The 24,000-nt window shown below is 40.8% G+C and overlaps 1 protein-coding gene across 5 annotated transcripts in view; it reads right to left on the bottom strand.

Moving 5' to 3' along the window:
• etv4 (ETS variant transcription factor 4) overlaps positions 1-24,000 on the bottom strand; it is a 167,842-nt gene that overhangs the window by 84,355 nt on the left and 59,487 nt on the right. For 4 of the 5 annotated variants that reach the window (XM_062056920.1, XM_062056921.1, XM_062056923.1 and 1 more), the window contains 2 exons: positions 19,336-19,426; positions 19,214-19,261 (listed from right to left, as the gene is read on the bottom strand). In XM_062056920.1, the coding sequence (XP_061912904.1) occupies positions 19,214-19,261; positions 19,336-19,426 (139 nt within the window). Of the gene's footprint in view, positions 1-19,213; positions 19,262-19,335; positions 19,427-19,725; positions 19,863-24,000 lie in introns of those variants that run through there. The other variant, XM_062056925.1, reaches the window with a different exon arrangement.

Here is a 24,000-nt window from a genome sequence, read left to right on the forward strand (position 1 = left end):
ATCTGGGCGCGCTGAAGGAATCCCCGTCCATTCACCATTGTGCTGCCAGGCGCTTTGGACGCGGGGTCGCCCGAGCAGGTTGGGAAGGGACGCAAGCTTTGGCTGCCAGGTCACAACCCCCCCCCACACACACACACACACACACTCCTTGTCTGCTCGCCCGGAATGAAGGAGCTAAACGCAGAGCAGAAGCTTTTAATGTGACTTCAGTTGCAGCTAATCGTTTCCACCGTTCGGGAGTCACACTCACATCACGGCGGAAAATTGTGTGTTTTCCCCCTTAAAGTTGGCTCAGGCCAGGCTGGTGTCCACATTCATCCACACACCAAACAGAAGCCGCACAGCGCAAGAAGAGGAAATAAGGACAGGAAATAATATCGGCGGATAAGCCACATATTCATTTGCAGTAAAAGTTATTTAAAGATGAATATTATATGTAAATAAACATCTTGAAAAGGCCTACTGAAAGCCACTACTACCGACCACGCAGTCTGATAGTTTATATATCAATGATGAAATCTTAACATTGCAACACATGCCAATACGGCCGGGTTAACTTATAAAGTGCAATTTTAAATTTCCCGCTAAACTTCCGTTTGAAAACGTCTATGTATGATGACGTATGCGCGTGACGTCAATCGTTGAAACGGAAGTATTCGGACACATTGTATTCAATACAAAAAGCTCGGTTTTCATGGCAAAATTCCACAGTATTCTGGACATCTGTGTTGGTGAATCTTTTGCAATTTGTTTAATGAACAATGGAGACTGCAAAGAAGAAAGTTGTAGGTGGGATCGGTGTATTAGCGGCTGGCTGCAGCAACACAACCAGGAGGACTTTGACTTGGATAGCAGACGCGCTATCCGACGCTAGCCGCCGACCGCATTGATGATCGGGTGAAGTCCTTCGTCGCTCCGTCGATCGCTGGAACGCAGGTGAGCACGGGTGTTGATGAGCAGATGAGGGCTGGCTGGCGTAGGTGGACAGCAAATGTTTTTAGCATAGCTCTGTGAGGTCCCATTGCTAAGTTAGCTTCAATGGCGTCGTTAGCAACAGCATTGTTAACCTTCGCCAGGCTGGAAAGCATTAACCGTGTAGTTACAGGTCCATGGTTTAACAGTATTGTTGATTTTCTGTCTATCCTTCCAGTCAGGGGTTTATTTCTTTTGTGTCTATCTGCAGTTAAGCCCGATGCTATCACGTTAGCTCCGTAGCTAAAGTGCTTTGCCGATGTATTGTCGTGGAGATAAAAGTCACTGTGAATGTCCATTTTGCGTTCTCGACTCTCATTTTCAAGAGGATATAGTATCCGAGGTGGTTTAAAATACAAATCCGTGATCCACAATAGAAAAAGGAGAGAGTGTGGAATCCAATGAGCCAGCTTGTACCTAAGTTACGGTCAGAGCGAAAAAAGATGCGTCCTGCACTGCATTCTAGTCCTTCACTCTCACGTTCCTCATCCACAAATCTTTCATCCTGGCTCAAATTAATGGGGTAATCGTCGCTTTCTCGGTCCGAATCGCTCTCGCTGCTGATGTAAACAATGGGGAAATGTGAGGAGCCTTTCAACCTGCGACGTCACGCTACTTCCGGTACCGGCAAGGCTTTTTTATCAGCGACCAAAAGTTGCAAACTTTATCGTCGACGTTCTCTACTAAGTCCTTTCAGCAAAAATATGGCAATATGGCGAAATGATCAAGTATGACACATAGAATGGATCTGCTATCCCCGTTTAAATAAAAAAAAATCATTTCAGTAGGCCTTTAAGTTGTTGTTTTTTACATTATTTAAATAAAAAAAAAGTGAGACCAGTAGTGACATTATTTTTGATGTTGTGTTTATCATCCAAAAACATCAAAAACCTTTATCACGCGTGTCTAAGACGTTTTATTTCAAAATATGGAAAATCAACTGGGAAAATTGGTCAAAATATGAAATTTCTCTACATCACAATAACTCATCTACTCCATTTTATACCATTTTATGGATTTGATACACTGTAAGGTTTCTGAAATATTGTCAACATTAAAATAAAAACTATTCTGGGCTCCTTCACGTAGATTTTTGTTCAAGATGGCTGATATAATTTCTTCCTGTATGTTACAGAAAGTATGAGAATGTGTGAGCTTCTTCACTTATACAATCATCTCATATTTGTCAAAATATTTACACAAAGTTTGGATTTTTGGCAGAGATATCTTTTCGATTGTCGTCATGTCCATCCATCTCTGTCGCGTTATTTAATTGAATGACGGAACATGAAACTCGTGGTGCTCCTTTTAACGAGCCCACGCTCCGAGTGTTTCGGACAGAGGCTTGTCAAGCAAATGCGTCGCTGCGGTAGCCAAAACAAACAAAACGAGACTAGGAAGATGCCAGGAAAGAAGGACAAAAACTGGATTTCCTGGAAAAAATTGGAAGAACTCAAATAAATGCCGAGTCAGATATCAAAACATAATTGGAGAGAATTATTGAAAATGAGAGTCATTTTTATTTTTAAATTAACTAAAAGAAAAGAAAAAACGGAAAGATAACTTTTCGTATGCAAAAAGGCTGGTGCGTGAGCAGTGGTTAAAATGTATTTACTTCACTAATTATTAAGAAATACTGGTATAATCCTAGTAGGCACAAGACATTTTAACAACGTTGAAAACTTGTTGAATTAGGCCCTGACGTTAAGCAACTCTAACATAACGTTGAAAGAACATGATTTTTGACGACGTTTAATCAATGTGGGGTTCTGACGTTGATTCGGCCATTGAAATTTGGTCATTTCCCAAACAATCTTGTACAACTCAAATACAACATTGAGACAACATGCTTTTTAACAACATTTAATCACTGTCGGGTTCTTACTTTAATTTGACCATTGACCTTTAGTCATTTCCCAACCAATATTTTACAACACAAATGCAACGTTGAAACAACATGCTTTTTGACGACGTATAATCAATGTCAGGTTGTGACATCGATTTAACCATTGACTTTTGGTCATTTCCCAACCAATATTTTACAACTCTAATACAATGTTGAAACAACATGCTTTTTTACAACGTTTAATCAATGTTGAGTTCTGACGTTGATTTGACCATTGAATTTTGGTCATTTTCCAACCAATATTCTACAACACAAGTACGTTGAAACAACATGCTTTTTAACAACGTTTAATCAATGTTGAGTTCTGACATTGATTTGACCATTGACCTTTGGTCATTTCCCAACCAATATTCTACAACACAAATACAACGTTGAAACAACATGCTTTTTAACAACGTTTAATCAATGTTGGGTTCTGATGTTGTTTGACCATTGAATTTTGTTCATTTCCCAACCAATATTCTACAACACAAATACAACGTTGAAACAACATGCTTTTTGACAATGTTTAATCAATGTCGGGTTTTGTGACGTTGATTTCATCGTTGAAATTTGGTCATTTCACAACCAATATTCTACAACACCAATACAACGTTGAAACAACATGCTTTTTGACTATGTTTAATCAATGTCGGGTTTTGTGACGTTGATTTCATCGTTGAAATTTGGTCATTTCACAACCAATATTCTACAACACAAATACAACGTTGAAACAACTTGCTTTTTGACTACGTTTAATCAATGTCAGGTTGTGACATTGATTTGATCATTGAAATTTGGTCATTTCACAACCAATATTCTAAAACACATATAAAACACTGAAACAACATGCTTTTTGACGACGTTTAATCAATGTCAGGTTGTGACATTGATTTGACCATTGACCTTTGGTCATTTTCCAACCAATATTCAACAACACAAATGCAACGTTGAAACAACATGCTTTTTAACAATGTTTAATCAAAGTCGGGTTCTGAAGTTGTTTGACCATTGAATTTTGTTCATTTCCCAACCAATATTATACAAAACCAATACAACGTTGAAACAACATGCTTTTTGACAATATTTAATCAATGTCGGTTGATTTGATCGTTGAAATTTGGTCATTCTCCCAACCAATATTCTACAACACAAATACAACGATGAAACAACATGCTTTTTGACTATGTTTAATCAATGTCAGGTTGTGACGTTGATTTGATCATTGAAATTTGTTCATTTCACAACCAATATTCTACAACACAAATACAACGTTGAAACAACATGCTTTTTAACAACGTTTAATCAATGTTGGGTTCTGACGTTGATTTGATCGTTGAAATTTGGTCATTTCACAACCAATATTCTACAACACAAATACAACGTTGAAACAACATGCTTTTTGACTACGTTTAATCAATGTCAGGTTGTGACATTGATTTGATCATTGAAATTTGGTCATTTCACAACCAATATTCTAAAATACAACGTTGAAACAACATGCTTTTTGACGACGTTTAATCAATGTTGGGTTGCGACGTTGATTTGACCATTGACCTTTGGTCATTTCCCAACCAATATTCTACAACACAAATACAACGTTGAAACAACATTCTTTTTAACAACGTTTAATCAATGTTGGGTTCTGCCGTTGATTTGATCGTTGAAATTTGGTCATTTCCCAAATAACAACATGGATCCTACGTTAGACACCAACGTTTGTCTCAGTTTACAAATACAACTATTTTGCAACGTTGTTTCAAAGTCAGTTTTACAAGACATGCATGTATAATCAAGGTTGTATCAATGTATTATGCCTGCTGGGATATGTGTAGAAATTGTATCTGCTAATGTAGTTCTGTTGTAGCTGTGAAAAAACAATAATTTAATTAAAAATAAGACCGATTTAAAAAAAAAAGGCCAATTTACGTCAAAACGCCGAATTTGGGCGGCAATAATCGGCTCGGCCCTCCACCTCTAATTCAAATCCACTTTCTTGTCATCACACCGCTATTTTCTGTGCAGAGGAAACCGGACGATGGCGATTTTTTTTTTTTTTTTTTTTTTTTTTGGTCCAACGTTCAGATAACCGCCATGGACGTCTTATATAACGCAGCATCCTGTCGCCTAATAATAACATTACTGGCTCTTAAAGTTGGCAGCGGTTCACCCTCGGGAGAAAGCAAGACACAGCTGAGACAAAGCAGCGTCCAAATGTTTAGTTCTGATCATCAATCATACGCTGCGCTTTTAACAAGTGCAGACCCGGAACATACTGGACCTCATGAAGGAAGCACAGATGATGAGCCTCAGACCTTATCTGGTGTGTGTGTGTGTGTGTGTGTGTGTGTGTGTGTGTGTGTGTGTGTGTGTGTGTGTGTGTGTGTGTGTGTGTGTGTGTGTGTGTGTGTGTACACTTGATTTGCTTCCAGGAACATGTTGCCAAGCGCTTTAAGATGCAAGTCAGCACAAGAAGGAAAGAGTGTTTATAAGTGAGAGCGCACAAACACATTGACAGACACACACACACACACACACACACACATGAATGATCCCCCCGAGCCCCTTCCATTCCCGGTGGGAGTTCCTGGGCGGAGTGGAGCGTGGTGGCTCGCATAAACCCCAGGCCCAATAAGACAAGACGCGACAAGCTACCCCCCGACGCTCGCCGTACGCCGCCTCGCACTTTCTGGGCTCTCGGCGGCTTCCGCTCTCCTCCGGCCAAAGTGGGAGAATCAAAAAATTCCCCTCCGGCTCCCCGGCGTTTACAATCTGGGCGAATCCCTCACAAGTGTAATCAGTCGTGATCAAGTCTCTAATTCACGTGGCAGGAAAGGAGAGGTGTGAGCACGAGCCGCTACTTCCAGCAAAATAACATCTTAGCTTCTCCTCACCTGACTCCACAGCTTTGACATTTTTTTTTAACACGGATGGGCGATATGGCCTGAAATCTGTGTCGCAATACACAAAACCCAAAACCCAAAAGCAGTGAAGTTGGCACGTTGTGTAAATGGTAAATAAAAACAGAATACAATGATATGCAAATCCTTTTTAACCTATATTCAATTGAATAGACTGCAAAGACAAGATACTTAACGTTCGAACTGAAAAACTTTGTTATTTGTTGCAAATATTAAATGATGCCTGCAACATGTTTCAAAAAAGCTGGCACAAGTGGCAAAAAAGACGGAGAAAGTTGAGGAATGCTCATCAAACACTTATTTGGAACATCCCACAGGTGAACAGGCTTATTGGGAACAGGTGGGTGCCATGATTGGGTATAAAAGCAGCTTCCATGAAATGTTCAGTCATTCACAAACAAGGATGGGGCGAGGGTCACCACTTTGTCAACAAATGCGTGAGCAAATTGTCGAACAGTTTAAGAACAACATTTCTCAATGAGCTATTGCAAGGAATTTAAGGATTTCACCATCTACGGTGCGTAATGATAATAATGATAAATGGATTATACTTGTATAGCGCTTTTCTACCTTCAAGGTACTCAAAGCGCTTTGACAGTATTTCCACATTCACCCATTCACACACACATTCACACACTGATGGCGGGAGCTGCCATGCAAGGCGCTAACCAGCAGCCATCAGGAGCAAGGGTGAAGTGTCTTGCCCAAGGACACAACGGACGTGACTAGGATGGTAGAAGGTGGGGATTGAACCCCAGTAACCAGCAACCCTCCGATTGCTGGCACGTAATATCATCAAAAGTAGAGATGTCCGATAATATCGGTCTGCCGATATTATCGGCCGATAAATGCGTTAAAATGTAATATCGGAAATGATCGGTATCGGTTTTTTTATTATCAGTATCGGGTTTTTTTTTTGTTTTATTTTTTATTTTTATTAAATCCACATAAAAAACACAAGATACACTCACAATTAGTGCACCAACCCAAAAAACCTCCCTCCCCCATTTACACTCATTCACACAAAAGGGTTGTTTCTTTCTGTTATTAATATTCTGGTTCCTACATTATATATCAATATATATCAATACAGTCTGCAAGGGATACAGTCCGTAAGCACACATGATTGTGCGTGCTGCTGGTCCACTAATAGTACTAAGCTTTAACAGTTAATTTTACAAATTTTCATTAATTACTAGTTTCTATGTAACTGTTTTTATATTGTTTTACTTTCTTTTTTATTCAAGAAAATGTTTTTAATTTATTTATCTTATTTTATTTTATTCATTTTTTTAAAAAGTACCTTATCTTTACCATACCTGGTTGTCCAAATGAGGAATAATAATGTGTTAATTCCACGACTGTATATATCGGTTGATATCGGTATCGGTAATTAAAGAGTTGGACAATATCGGCATATCGGATATCGGCAAAAAGCCATTATCGGACATCCCTAATCAAAAGGTTCAGAGAATCTGGAGAAATCACTGCACGTAAGTGGCAATGCCCGTGACCTTCAATACCTCAGGTGGTACTGCATCAAAAAAGTGTGTAAAGGATATCACCACATGGGCTCAGGAACACTTCAGAAAACCACTGTCAGTAACTACAGTTGGTTTCTACATCTGTAAGTGCAAGTTAAAACTCTACTATGCAAAATCAAAGCCATTTGTCAACAACACCCAGAAACGCAGCCGGCTCCGCTGGGCCCAAGCTCATCTAAGATGCACTGATGCAAAGTGGAAAAGTGTTCTGTGGTCTGACGAGTCCACATTTCAAATTGTTTTTGGGAACCGTGGACGTCGTGTCCTCCGGACCAAAGAGGAAAAGAACCATCCAGACTGTTCTCGGCGCAAAGTTGAAAAACCAGCATCTGTGATGGTATGGGGGTGTATTAGTGCCCAAGACATGGGTAACTTACACATCTGTGAAGGCACCATTAATGCTGAAAGGTACATACAGGTTTTGGAGCAACATATGTTGCCATCCAAGCAAGGTCTTTTTTATGGACGCCCCTGCTTATTTCAGCAAGACAATGCCAAGCCACGTGTTACATCAACGTGGCTTCATAGTAAAAGAGTGCGGGTACTAGACTGGCCTGCCTGTAGTCCAGACCTGTCTCCCATTGAAAATGTGTGGCACATTATGAAGCGTCAAATACGACAACGGAGACCCCCGGACTGTTGAACAACTTAAGCTGTACATCAAGCAAGAATGAGAAAGAATTCCACCAGAAAAGCTTCAAATATGTGTCACCCAAGTTCCCAAACGTTTACTGAGTGTTGTTAAAAGGAAAGGCCATGTAACACAGTGGTAAAAATGCCCCTGTGCCAACTTTTTTGCAATGTGTTGCTGCCATTAAATTCTAAGTTAATAATTATTTGAAAAACAGTTGGACCATTAAGTATCTTGTCTTTGCAGTCTATTCAACTAAATTGAAAAGGATTTGCAAATCATTGTATTCTGTTTTTAGTTACGATTTACACAACATGCCAATATCGATCTAATCACTGTAGGATCGACCATATCTCACGGAGTCCAGCCATGTGTACATTAGAAAACCTCACTCCGTGATGACTTCAAGAGCAATGCTGGCTACCGAGTTGATCGCCCGGGCTTTCAGCTCGGTAGTTGGCACGCTCGCTGAACAAGTAAGAAGAACACATATACTGATAGCAAACTTGGTATCGCAACTGCCAATATTTGTATCGATCCGCCCAGCCATGTTCTTAGTTAGGAGCTCTAGCTTTAGCGTTGGCGTAGCTTCTTTTATCATGTGTAGTGTAGGACAGGTGCTAAAAACGTTCTACTCACATCTCTATTCTCATTTATTCAGATTCAGAATCACTTCATCATTTTCAAAAATCGATTTTTTTTTCTTCCAAAAGCAGTTTTAAAAAAAAATACCTCTATTAGGCCAGTGTTTCTATTAGGCCGCCCCCAAAAATGTCTCAGCTGTGTTCCATATGAGCAGTACACAGTTGTGATACACTTTTCCACCACTTGTGGCAGTAATGACAATATCAAACAAACAGAAAAAGTCATAGAGCCTTTTCTAATAAGCGCAAAAATTATGACTAAAGTGGTGACTTTGTTTTTTTCATTTGCGCTTAAATAAATATAAATATATTCATTATTGATTTAGTTGATCTAGTTTAGCACAACAATTTTTTGCAAACTCATTTTTTTTGTCAATTATTTATGAGTGCCTTCTTATGCAGCATATTTAATTAGCACTTATTTTACTAATCAGCCTGACCTAAGCCTATGGTGTTAAATACATCATCTTTGTTAATAACACATGCTTTCATGTCATTTGACAAGTATGTAGGGTAGATATAATTATTGAATACTAGAGATGTCCAATAATATCGGCTGATAAATGCTTTAAAATGTAATATCGAAAATTATCGATATCGGTTTCAAAATTATCGGTATCGGTTTCAAAAAGTTACATTTATGACTTTTTTAAACGCCGCTGTGTACACGGACATAGGGAGAAGTACAGAGCGCCAATAAACCTTAAAGGCACTGCCTTTACGTGCCGGCGCAGTCACATAATATCTACGGCTTATCACACGCAGAAGTGAATGCAAACATACTTGGTCAACAGCCATACAGGTCACACTGAGGGTAGCCGTATAAACAACTTTAACACTGTTACAAATATGCGCCAAACTGTGAACCCACACCAAACAAGAATGACAAACACATTTCGGGAGAACATCCGCACCGTAACACAACATAAACACAACAGAACAAATACCCAGAACCCCTTGCAGCACTAACTCTTCCGGGACGCTACAATATACACCCGCCGCTACCCCCTACCCCCTCAACCCCGCCCACCTCAACCTCCTCATGCTCTCTCAGGGAGAGCATGTCCCAAATCCCAAGCTGCTGTTTTGAGGCATGTTAAAAAAATAATGCACTTTGTGACTTCAATAATAAATATGGCAGTGCCATGTTGGCATTTTTTTCCATAACTTCAGTTGATTTATTTTGGAAAACCTTGTTACATTGTTTAATGCATCCAGCGGGCATCACAACAAAATTAGGCATAATAATGTGTTAATTCCACGACTGTATATATCGTATCGGTTGGTATCGGAATCGGTAATTAAGAGTTGGACAATATCAGAATATCTGCAAAAAAGCCATTATCGGACATCTCTATTGAATACCATTAAAGAATAATAATAAGAATGACTAATTCCGTGTTAATATTCTGTAGTGGAAAAGTTAGGTCCCGAGGTCATAAAAGTTCAGAACCCCTGGGTTGGGGTTGGAAATGTTTGTAATCTGTAACCAGTTCTGAAAAAAAAAAAAAAAGTATAACAATTTTTATTAGGGATGTCCGATAATATCGGCAGGCCGATATTATCGGCCGATAAATGCGTTAAAATGTAATATCGGAAATTATCGGTAAAAAACACAAGATACACTTACAATTAGTGCACCAACCCAAAAAACCTCCCTCCCCCCATTTCTTTCTGTTATCAATATTCTGGTTCCTACATTATATATCAATATATATCAATACAGTCTGCAAGGGATACAGTCTGTAAGCACACATGATTGTGCATGCTGCTGGTCCACTAATAGTACTAACCTTTAACAGTTAATTTTACTCATTTTCATTAATTACTAGTTTCTATGTAAATGTTTTTATATTGTTTTACTTTCTTTTTTATTCAAGAAAATGTGTTTAATTTAGTTATCTTATTATATATATTTTTTTAAAAAGTACCTTATCTTCACCATACCTGGTTGTCCAAATTAGGCATAATAATGTGTTAATTCCACGACTGCATATATCGGTTGATATCGGTATCGGTAATTAAAGAGTTGGACAACATCGGAATATCGGATATCGGCAAAAAGCCATTATCGGACATCCCTAATTTTTATACCTAATAAAATATTGCGAGAATCATACTTAATCGAATGGTATCGAGAGTTGTTCATTCACATCCCCATGGTGTAGCATGTTTAGCGAGTCCTCATCTTTCAGCGCTGATGCCACTTGTAAGAAGCCTAGTTTATATGCTGCCGTGGAGGCGCGGATGTCGAGACGTAGAAATGGCTTTGCACTGTGGAGGGACGTTAGCCGAGGGCGCAACATTGCGTTGAGGAAGCGGTCGTTGGCTTGCCAATTAGAATCACAAAATGACGATAGTGTTAAAATCCACATTGTTTATGTGGGACGTCATGCAACCCTTTGATTGAACTCATTTTAATGTGTGTCTCCTGCCATATCGAGTAAAAACACCATGTACTGTGTGACAAGGACATATACTGTACATAAACTACTGACACATATTTACCACAACAGACATGAATGAAAAAGCCACAGTCTGCTCGCTGATCAATAAAATAGCTCCGAGCATTTCACTCAACACAATCGGTGACCCGATAAAGTTGTGAGACTCTGCCCGACATCAGCTCGTCAGAAAAAAAAAAATGACTCGAGTAAGATTGCTACGTTCAATCCATCGGAATAGATGCAAAATGGTAAAGGGGGCGCAGTGGGGTGTCTTTGTTCACGCTTGAACAATGCACACGCCTCCAGCTAGGTGGCAGCAGTGCTCAAACTGATCAACACAACCCAAACATCAGGGATGTCCAAAGTGCGGCCCGGGGGCCATTTGCGGCCCGCAGGTCATTTTTTAATGGCCCCACGGCCCATTTTAAAATACAATTAAAAAAATTAAAAACATAAAAAGTGGTATGAAAGACCAAATGGGTGAAATGTAACAAGAAAATGTTGCAATGTTTACTCTAATAACACAAAGCTGCCGTGCAGGCTGTTTCTTTCTTTAAAAAATAATAATGAATCCAAATCAATGTTATTATGATTTATTGACCTATCCAAGGCTCCAATTACGTCACATTAAATATTGCACTTTGAGATTTTTTTGGGGGAAAATGTTGCATATTTTCTGTTTGCCATATAAAAAATTTAGCTTTTTTTTTTTTTTTTTTAGGGCCTAAAACGAACAAACAAAAAACAAACAACAATACAACGTATAATTGACAGATGGATCTGAAGTTGATCTTGACATTATTGTGTTAAAATTAACAGTAAATAAAATGTATAATTTCTTTTTTAACACTTTAATGAGTAGGACCCTTTTGGTGCCCCAATAATTTTTGTGTGATTTGTTTTTAAGTGTCATTGCTCAAAAAATAATAATGAATTTAAATCAATGGTGTTATGAGTTATTGACCTTTTTAAGGCTCCAATTATTATATAATCTGAAATATTCCTCTTAAAAATTTTATTGGGTGAAAATATTGCATATTTTGTGTTTTTTCCATAAAAAAACAGGGTTTTCTTTGGCAAAAAGAGCATACGACTTAAATCTTTAAAAACATTTTATTGACAGATAGACCTAATGTTGATCTAGAAATAATAATACTGGGGTCCCCGGGATCAAGCCTGAGTGGAGGCCTTAATGTATATTTTTTATACATATATTGTATTGGTTTTTAAAATAAAAAAATATCAAAATGGCCCCCGCTCGCTTTGATTTTTCAGTGGGCGGCCCTCAGTGGAAAAAGTTTGGACACCCCTGCAGTACATGAAGTACACTACCGTTCAAAAGTTTGGGGTCACATTGAAATGTCCTTATTTTTGAAGGAAAAGCACTGTACTTTTCAATGAAGATAACTTTAAACTAGTCTTAACTTTAAAGAAATACACTCTATACATTGCTAATGTGGTAAATGACTATTCTAGCTGCAAATGTCTGGTTTTTGGTGCAATATCTACATAGGTGTATAGAGGCCCATTTCCAGAAACTATCACTCCAGTGTTCTAATGGTACAATGTGTTTGCTTATTGGCTCAGAAGGCTAATTGATGATTAGAAAACCCTTGTGCAATCATGTTCACACATCTGAAAACAGTTTAGCTCGTTACAGAAGCTACAAAACTGACCTTCCTTTGAGCAGATTGAGTTTCTGGAGCATCACATTTGTGGGGTCAATTAAACGCTCAAAATGGCCAGAAAAAGAGAACTTTCATTTGAAACTCGACAGTCTATTCTTGTTCTTAGAAATGAAGGCTATTCCACAAAATTGTTTGGGTGACCCCAAACTTTTGAACAGTAGTGTACACAGGAGCACCAGTACACAGCTGACGGAGAAGTTTTCCACAGTACCTAGGTACTAGGAATCAATGTTGGTGACAATTCTTAGTACTTTTGGGTGTGTTTATGTGGTAAAAAAAACTAATTTTTTTAAATAATAACATCAGTTTTTGATGTTGTGTTTAACAGTGAGCTGTTAACACCAGCTGTGCTGTCCAGTTGCTGTGTTGTTTTCCTACACTTAAATACCGGTGAGCTCGATTGTCCGGAAAATACGGTAATTTCAATGCTGGTGTCAGCAAAATAAATCAGTAGTACGTCAATTTAAAGAGGGTGTCCAAACAATGAAGAATCACCGGCCTATTGCATGAAGGACGCCTCTGACATGAGACTTTTGAGCGGCAACAATAGCTTCTCAGCTCAAAAGCGACAGCGATCTCGCCTCCTCACTCAAGCGCCTCAACCTTTTCACATGCGGCGTCAAAAACAGCAAGCCGACTTCGCACCAGTGTCCCACACTTAAAGACAAAAGACGAGGGCCGAGCGCCAATAAAACCGCAACAATAGGTGTCGCTTTGGAGTGAGAACCTGATTTGTATTCATGGGGCGCACTTTCAAAGCTTTTTTCCAACAAGTCATTCCGGCTTGAAATCAAACCGACTTTCCATTTATAATCACTTTATCAAAATTAGCTATACACTAATTATGTTTTTTTTCTGTGAGTAAATCTGTTTGATGTTAGCTCGCTAAGCTAAACACAGACATTAGTCAGGTTTTGATTGATTGATTGAAACTTGTATTAGTAGATTGCACAGTACAGTACATATTCCGTACAATTGACCACTAAATGGTAACACCCGAATAAGTTTTTCAACTTGTTTAAGTCGGGGTCCACGTTAATCAATTTATGGTAAAGTACAGTGTTAACATTATGTCTCATGTTATTTTGATCATTTTTGTCACTTTTTTTTATTTTGCCACAATCTTTATGTAGGACAAGAACACGTTTTCTTTTTTTATGCATTCTAAATCATAAATAAACACTAGCGAAAGTCAGCTTACAATGGAGCAGATGATGGATGCTCTATTCCGCCTATAAAATGCTCTAAACACATTCAAAAACCTCCATCAACATTTTATATACACATTAAGTATTTATGTAATGTAGTAACATTCATAACAACATGTGTTGTTTACATATTGCTCATTTTAAGCAAAATTACAGACGCATCACAACGTTCCCTTTTTCCTTCAACAACAATCCAATCCAATCCAATACACTTTATTTATATAGCACATTTACACAACAAGAATGTTTCCTAAGTGCTGCACAGCCATGTTAAAAACAATATTAAAAACAAAATTAAAAACAATATTAAAAACTATATTAAAAAAAATATTAAAAACAATATTATGCTACACCAATGACTGAATAAAAACAAAGAATAAATTAATAGAAAACCAATAAAGAAACAATATAAAAAATAAATATGATTAAAAACGATTTTAAAGGGTAAAACCAATTAAAACAGGAAAATAGACATCAAAATTTATTAAAAAAACACAGGACAACAGAGGACAGAAGACCACACAACTCACGTTGAAGACCACAACAACAATAACACTACCAATCATGGCAGACTTCATGAGAGACAACAAAGACCACTTTGGGACAAATGATGATCCAAAAACTTCAATTTTTGAGCCTGAATATAAGGAGGATGATCTACAAGTTTTAGAAGCGGCGTGCTAAACAGACGCAGCTTTAGTGCAACACTAAGCATCATGTAGCAGTATTGCTAAGTGCTAAACAAGATATACAAACATAATAAAGCAATCACTTACTGTACAATGTCTGCTCTCACTGGGATTAAGACTGATAGGATGTTTATATATTCCTGTTTGGATGAGCTTTTCATCATAATCCTCACGAAGGGTTAAAAAAGTGACAGTGTGTTTTTCTCGCCATCTCCGGGTCTAAGTTGGATGTCAAAGTTGACCAACTTCTCAGTTTATGGCCACATTTTTCTACTATTCAGGTGAGAGGCATGATTTATAATCTAGAATTAACTTTCACCAACTCAGAGGAGATGCAGCAGCTCAATATGTCTATATAGCAGCATAAGCTAGTTAGCTCTCTAGTAACAATATCGCTAAGACTATAAAAATGGGAGCCATTACCTCCCTGCTTGGCACTCAGCATCAAGGGTTGGAATTGGGGGTGAAATCACCAAAAATAATTCCCGGGCGTGGCCACCACTGCTGCTCACTGCTCCCCTCACCTCCCAGGGGGTGATTAAGGGTGATGGGTCAAATGCAGAGAATAATTTTGCCACACCTAGTGTGTGTGTGACTATCATTGGTACTTTAACTTTAACTTAATACTTGGTTAATATTCAGGTCAGGACATGGATTATTGTTGGGGATTTTTGGATGTTTTTTAGAGGGCTTTATGGGCGGAATAGTCACTTCATTGTTAGCCACCTCGCACTTGCCGTATTTTACGACTTAGAATGCATAAAAATAACTTGTGTTCTTGTCTGTGAATGATAAGACACAATTCCAAAAAAGTGCAGGTCCCCTTTGAGGCCCAAGTCAAACTGAGGCGTTTAAAACTGCTTTCCGGCGCCAGTGTGGTGGTCATTAGAATACAAACGTGAGAAACGAGAGGCGTTTAAGCGCCTTAAAGCGCCACATCAAAAGCAAGCGGGGGTCATATATTCCCACCTCTGGGGCACCAGTCTCACTTTTTTAGCGTCTAATAACGACGCCATCGGTGCTCCCGTCATCGTGTGACGGCATCAGACCGGGCCTCCATGTTGGTTGCTTCACCCGGACTCTGCGTTTCTTCCCCGGCCGTGTTCTCATATTGATTTTGAAGACTTTACATTTACGAGCATGTGTGTTGCATCCGGGCGGCCCCAATCCAGCTCTTTTTAACGAGGGGGTTCTCTGCCCGAGGGCCCCAAAAACATCAAGAAATAGTGCGCGACTTCTTGACGATCAATAAACGGATATTAAAGCACTTCCTGTGGCGCGGCCTGACGATGATGTGTCAGTGTGCGCAAGAAGCGCTTTTGTATTTAAAGTTAAAGTACCACTGATAGTCACACACACACTAGGTGTGGTGAAATTACCCTCTGCATTTGACCCATCCCCTTGTTCCACCCCCCTGGGAGGTGAGGGGAGCGGTGAGCAGCAGCGGTGGCCGCGCTCGGGAATCACTTTGGTGATTTAACCCCCAATTCCAACCCTTGATGCTGAGTGCCAAGCAGGGCGATAATGGGTCCCATTTTTATAGTCTTTGGTATGACTCGGCCGGGGTTTGAACTCACGACCTACCGATCTCAGGGCGGACACTCTAACCACAAGGCCACTGAGCAGGTTAAATATTTGAAAAACAGAGAAATTACAAGCACAAATTGAAGCTGCGAGCAGCGTCAAGATGACCCATGCACCAAGTCAAGTCCTTCACAATGCCCCCGGATTTCAGGAAGATCGGAGCATGTGGAAGGAAGTTACGACTGTTACAATTGTCCACCACAAGGGGGCGATGTTGGTGTCAGTACCAACGTCTTACACATGATCAGACCCCGTCCTAAAAGCTTCATATGAGTTTGGAAGGAGGTCCGGCCATCTGAAGTGAAGTACAGGTTAAAGTCGGCAGGCTCCGCCCACTACGAATAGGTACCGACTAGAGATGTCCGATAATGGCTTTTTTGCCGATATCCGACATTGTCCAACTCTTAATTACCGATTCCGATATCAACCGATACCGATATATACAGTCGTGGAATTAACACATTGTTATGCCTAATTTTGTTGTGATGCCCCGCTGGATGCATTAAACAATGTAACAAGGTTTTCCAAAATAAATCAACTCAAGTTATGGAAAAAAATGCCAACGTGGCACTGCCATATTTATTATTGAAGTCACAAAGTGCATTATTTTTTTTAACATGCCTCAAAACAGCAGCTTGGGATTTGGGACATGCTCTCTCTGAGAGAGCATGAGGAGGTTGAGGTGGGCGGGGTTGAGGTGGGAGAGGGGGGCAAGGGAGAAGCGGGGGGTGTATATTGTAGCGTCCCGGAAGAGTTAGTGCTGCAAGGGGTCTGGGTATTTGTTCTGTTGTGTTTATGTTGTGTTACGGTGCGGATGTTCTCCCGAAATGTGTTTGTCATTCTTGTTTTGTGTGGGTTCACAGTGTGGCGCATATTTGTAACAGTGTTAAAGTTGTTTACACGGTCACCCTCAGTGTGACCTGTATGGCTGTTGACCAAGTATGCCTTGCATTCACTTGTGTGTGTGAAAAGCCGTAGATATTATGTGACTGGGCCGGCACTCTGTACTTCTCCCTACGTCCGTGTACACAGCTGCGTTTTAAAAAGTCATAAATTTTACTTTTTGAAACAGATACCGATAATTTACGATATTACATTTTAAAGCATTTATCAGCCGATAATATCGGCAGTCCGATATTATCGGACATCTCTAGTACAGACCCATATGGCAGTGTCATTGCATTTGTGCCAATTCTGATCAAGATCTGAATTTGTGGAGTTGCGTTGTAAACGTTGAACGTTTTGTTGGCAAACCATCAGATCAAAGTTTGGCGCCACGCCCACATCCTATAGCGTAAGGCAAAATTCCTTCGCAAACGATCATCGTCCATCCGTCTAGTAAGGGGTCAGCCCCCTGGAGCTTTTTCAAAAATAGAAAAAAAATATTTGTTGTTTTAATAATGTTTCTGTAGGAGAAACAAACTTGACACAAACCTTCCTAATTGTTAGGAAGCCCACTGTTTAGTATGTTTGTGTTTATGCTTCACTGATGACACTATTTGGCCGGCGCCGTTTTGTCCTACTAATTTCGGCGGTCCTTAAACTCACCGTAGTTGGTTTACGTGTACAACTTTTTCCGTCGCTGCCACAGAAAGACGTGTTTTATGCCACTCCTTCGTTTTGTCCACCAAACGTTTTATGCTGTGCATGTAGAGCTTTGTTGATGTTATTGACTTGCGTGGAGTGCTAATAATCCATGCTAACATGCTATTTAGGTTAGCTGTGTGTACATTTTGCATCATTATGCCTCGTTTGTAGGTATATTTGAGTTCATTTAATTTCCTTTACTTATGTCCTCTGTGTATTTAATTTATATTTTGCATGTCTCACAACACATTATCTGTATGCAATATTGGCTGCATTTGTGATTGTGTGCCAAAAGGCCAACCTACTCAGTGGCCTAGTGGTTAGAGTGTCCGCCCTGAGATCAGTAGGTTGTGAGTTCAAACCCCGGCCGAGTCATACCAAAGACTATAAAAATGGGAACCATTACCTTCCTGCTTGGCACTCAGCATCAAGGGTTGGAATTGGGGGTTAAATCACCAAAAATGATTCCCGGGCGCGGCCACCGCTGCTGCCCACTCCTCCCCTCACCTCCGAGGGGGTGAACAAGGGGATGGGTCAAATGCAGAGGACAAATTTCACCACACCTAGAGTGTGTGTGTGTGTGACAATCATTGGTACTTTAACTTTAACTATGTTCTTCCAGACCACAGCAAACGTTACCATGTTGTTCCAGACCACAGCAAACGTTACCCAACTTGCCAAAGATTGTAATAAATCCATTAGAAGAAGACAGCCTGTCCTTTCCTTTAACTTGGGCACAAACATCCGTACTAAGCCAGTAATTTCCAGGAGTTATCTCACCCTCTGAGACACTTTAATGTGTTGCCTTCACTTACACAAGGCTTTTAAGTTTTTGCGGCTCCAGACAGATTTGTTTTGTTGTATTTTTGGTCCAATATGGCTGTTTCAACATTGGTCTAGTATCTGCCATTTTAATTCCGGCTCATTTGGTCAAAGTCCGTTAAAGTACGACCCCTGTTTCTGGCCTAAAAATGGCTGACGGATACCAGGATGGGCAACTTGCGGTTTGTTCTCAAATGTGGGTTCTTGGGACTTGATTACACAGGAATCTGTGGCAATTTTTCCAGTTTTAAAAGGGGGCGCTTGGGACAATTTTTGAAGTTCAGATTCGGGGATTGCTCAAATATTCGCTTTTTGTCAAAAATGTGAGTTTTTATGCATGTTGGTCCCTAAAAAATGTGATACAGAGTGGGAGAATAACGATAAAATCAATTTTAATAGGTAAGTTATACTCAATTAAATGGTTTCCAGAAAAATTCACCAGTCACTGATCTTATTTTCTATTTTGCAATAGGGCCTTCGCAGCTCGGGGCCATCTGATACTCGGAACTTGACGAGATTCCCAATCGGAACCAGCTTATTCGGAAAGCAAACGGCGTGGAAAAATAGCCAAGACATGAATTAGACCCCTACCTTCTGTGAGCCACGTTTCCTGGAGTTGGCTTAAGTCCTGGAAGAGGTCTACGGAGAGGGAAGGGAGATCAAACCGGGTCCAGAAATCCAGGTCCGGGGTCAGAAATCTAGTCAAACGTTACCTTCGGATTCCTGAGGGGGCAATTCCGTGTCCATGTATTTCCTTTTGGCTGCCATCAACAGTCGATTCGGGGGCCCATTTCCTTGCGACTTCTGCAAAAACAAAACGTTGACAGATCAAGGGTAAGAAGAACCCACTTTAGGACAGTAATATTATGCATGTTGTTTTAAAGAAATAAAGATCTGAAGAAAAACAAGTGATTTGGTGCATGTTGACCCTCACTGGCTGTTTTTTTTTTTTTTTTTTTAACTTAAAACAAAGTTTAAAGCAAGAGATCGGTTTCGGTCGATGCCGAGTCCGACCGAGTCGTGCACGGCGTGCGAGGGAGGGGGGTGCGAAAGAAGCGGAAAAGAAGCGGAAAGTGCAAGCGTGCGGACTCCGAAATACGTACGTTTGCTAAAGTGAAAGGCACTTGCTGGTCCAAATACGCATCCATGTTATTGTTACGGTCCATCCGTCAGCCGTCTGCGGTCATTTGGGCCGAGCGGAGCGGGAGCCGCGCAAGCCTGCGAGCCCGAGGAGGGAGGTGGAGGGGGAGTGGGAGTGGGGTGGGGGAGGTGGGGCTGTGAATGGAGGCTGCATGCATAATGAGCTCCATTCACAAAAAAAAAACCGCGGAGGGGAAGTGATGGCGAGTGATTTGCACAGCAGGCGACGTCGTTCATAAAATCTCCACTTTTGTGTCAATTTGCTCACTTTGACAACTTTAAAATGCATCAAAAGTGTTTTTTTTAAAAGATGTTTTGCTTTCTTTTTTTTGGGGGGGGAGCTAAGGCGGCTCGGCGATTGGCGCATTTCCTCTTTCAACGTCTCCAGTTTCACGTCTTTGTCCCATCACTGCGCTGACTTATGAATGAAGGACAGGCCCCGCCCCCCTCGGCCAATCACAATCCTCGCAGTCGAGGTTTGGCTGCCGAGAAGGGGCGGAGCCTGACGCCCGCCAGCCAATCGCCGTGCCCGCCGAGCACACTGCGCTTGTGCAGGACTTTCCAGTTGTTTTTCATTCACAAAAAAAAAAAAAAAAGATTGAAGCGAGGGGGGGGGGGGGGAGAGAAAAAAAACTTCCCATTCACAAAAACCTGCCCTGGCTTGTTTTTCCTTCTCCGTGTTTACCTCATGGCACCCCTCTGAGACCCAGCCTGGCTGGAAAAGTGGCACACAAAGTGACGTAAACCGGCCCAGAAGCTTCACAAGTCTGCATTGTTGCTTCGGCTAACGTCTCGTCACTGATGGCAAGATGTTAGCCTCGGGGGAGACCAGCACAACTTTGGACTAACTTTACACAAACTGCAACAAATCACTTTTCTTCCCCATTTAGTCCAGCTGACTGACTGCAGTATACATGCACACATGTGTCCCCCACTGTGTCCTCGACGTCACTTGCATGCAGCAGTTCGAGAAAGTGAAAACCAGGAAGTTAAATGAACACGGATTATTAGCAAAATAAAAGCTGCCACACCTTAAAAATGTGTTTTTTTTCCCACTGAAAAAAAACTAAGTAATATAACATATGGCAGGCCACATAAATTAAACGGCATACCACATAAAATGATGCAGAAGGCCATGTAAATAAAGGGATATGTCGGGCCATGGTAAATAGTTGGCAAGACCACATAAATTAATGCGAGAAATCAAATAAAATCATGCAGCAAACCACATTAGATAAATGTGGAGGGCCAATTAAAATGATGCGGCGGGCCACATAAAATAGTCGGCAGGACTATGTTAAATGATGCAGCGGGCCACAGTAAATATTAGGCAGGACCACATAAAATGTTGTGGCATATCACATAAAAATTGAGCGGCAAGCCACGTAAAATAGTGGGCAGGACCATATAAAATGATGTGGCCAGCCACTTAAAATGATGTCACAGGCCACAGTATAGTCGGTAGGACCACTTAAGATGATGTGGGGGGCCACATAAATAATGCGACATATCACATAAAACGTTGCGGCGGGCCACGTACAATAGTCGGCAGGACTATGTTAAATGATGCAGCGGGCCACAGTAAATATTAGGCAGGACCACATGAAATGTTGCGGCAGGCCACATAATATGATGCGGCAGGCCACATAAAATGAAGCGGAAGGCCACGTAAAATGATGCAGGAGGCCACATAAAATGATGCGGCAGGACTATATAAAATGATGTGGCCAGCCACTTAAAATTATGTCGCAAGCAACTTAAAATGATACGGCAGGTCATTTTAAAATGATGTTGCAGGCCATTTAAAATGATGTCGCAGGCTACTTAAAATGATGCGGCAGGTCACTTAAAATGATGCGGCAGGTCACTTTAAAATGATGTCGCAGGCCATTTAAAATGATGTCGCAGGCTACTTAAGATGATGCGGCAGGTCACTTAAAATGATGCGGCAGGACTACGTTAAATGATGCAGCAGGCCACGGTAAATATTAGGCAGGACCACATGAAATGTTGTGGCATATCACATAAAAGTTGTGCGGCAAGCCACGTAAAATAGTGGGCAGGACCATATAAAATGATGTGGCCAGCCACTTAAAATTATGTCGCAGGCCATTTAAAATGATACGGCAGGTCACTTTAAAATGATGTCGCAGGCCATTTAAAATGATGTCGCAGGCTACTTAAAATGATGCGGCAGGTCACTTTAAATGATACGGCAGGTCACTTTAAATGATACGGCAGGTCACTTTAAAATGATGTCGCAGGCCATTTAAAATGATGTCGCAGGCTACTTAAAATGATGCGGCAGGTCACTTTAAATGATGCGGCAGGCCACAGTAAATATTAGGCAGGACCACATGAAATGTTGTAGCATATCACATAAAAATCATGCGGCAAGCCAGGTAAAATAGTGGGTAGAACCATATAAAATGATGCAGCAGGCCAATTAAAATCATGCAGCAGGCCACAGTAGTCGGTAGGACCACTTAAGATGATGTGGAGGGCTAACTAAATAATGCGACGTAACGCGGCGGGCCACATACAATAGTCAGCAGGACTATGTTAAATGATGCAACAGGCCACAGTAAATATTAGGCAGGACCACATGAAATATTGTGGCATATCACATAAAAATAATGCGGCAAGCCATGTAAAATAGTGGGCAGGACCATATCAAATGTTGCGGCAGGCCACCTAAAATGATGCAACAGGCTACTTGCAGGCCACTTAAAATGATGCGGAAGGCCAATTACAATGATGCAGCAGGCCAATTAAAATGAAGCGGCAGGCCACAGTAGTCGGTAGGACCACTTAAGATGATGTGGAGGGCCACCTAAATAATGCAACATATCATATAAAACGATGTGGCGGGTCACGGTAAATATTAGGCAGGACCACATAAAATGTTGTGGCATATCACACAAAAATTATGCGGCAAGCCACGTAAAATAGTGGGCAGGACCATATAAAATGATGTGGCCAGCCACTTAAAATGATGCTGCAGGCCAATTACAATGATGCAGCAGGCCAATTAAAATGAAGCGGCAGGCCACAGTAGTCGGTAGGACCACTTAAGATGATGTGGAGGACCACCTAAATAATGCACCATATCATATAAAACGATGTGGCGGGTCACGGTAAATATTAGGCAGGACCACATAAAATGTTGTGGCATATCACACAAAAATTATGCGGCAAGCCACATAAAATAGTGGGCAGGACCATATAAAATGATGTGGCCAGCCACTTAAAATGATGCTGCAGGTCACTTAAAATGATGCTGCAGGCCAATTAAAATGATGCAGCAGGCCAATTAAAATGATGCAGCAGGCCAAGTAAAATGATGCAGCAGGCCACATAAATGATGCGGCAGGCCACTTAAAATGATGCGGCAGGTCACAAAATGATGCTGCAGGTCACATAAAATGATGCTGCAGGTCACAAAATGATGCTGCAGGCCAATTAAAATGATGCAGCAGGCCAATTAAAATGATGCAGCAGGCCACATAAATGATGCGGCAGGCCAATTAAAATGATGCAGCAGGCCATAGTAGTCGGTAGGATCACTTAAGATGATGTGGAGGGCCAACTAAATAATGCCACATATCACATAAAACGATGCGGCGGGCCACATACAATAGTCGGCATGACTACGTTAAATGATGCAGCGGGCCACAGTAAATATTAGGCAGGACCACATGAAATGTTGTGGCATATCACATAAAAATTATGCGGCAAGCCATGTAAAATAGTGGGCAGGACAATATAAAATGATGCAGCAGGCCATTTAAAATAATGCGGCAGGCCACTTTCAGGCCACTTAAAATGATACGGCAGGCCATTGAAAATGATGCGGCAGGCCACAGTAGTCGGTAGGACCACTTAAGATGTGGAGGGCCACATAAATAATGCGACATATCACATAAAACGATGCGGCGGGCCACATACAATAGTCAGCAGGACTACGTTAAATGATGCAGCAGGCCACAGTAAATATTAGGCAGGACCACATGAAATGTTGTGGCATATCACATGAAAATTTTGCGGCAAGCCAAGTGAAAAATGTAAAGGGCCACATAAAATAGTGGGCAGGACCATATAAAATTATGTGGCCGGCCACTTAAAATTAGGCGGCAGGCCACTTAAAATTATGTGGCAGGCCACTTAAAATTATGTGGAGGGCCACATAAATAATGCGACATATCACATATAACGACGCGGCCAGCCACATAAAAAAT

The sequence above is a fragment of the Entelurus aequoreus genome, linkage group LG08 (assembly GCF_033978785.1).
Source record: "Entelurus aequoreus isolate RoL-2023_Sb linkage group LG08, RoL_Eaeq_v1.1, whole genome shotgun sequence".
NCBI classification, from domain to species: domain Eukaryota; kingdom Metazoa; phylum Chordata; class Actinopteri; order Syngnathiformes; family Syngnathidae; genus Entelurus; species Entelurus aequoreus.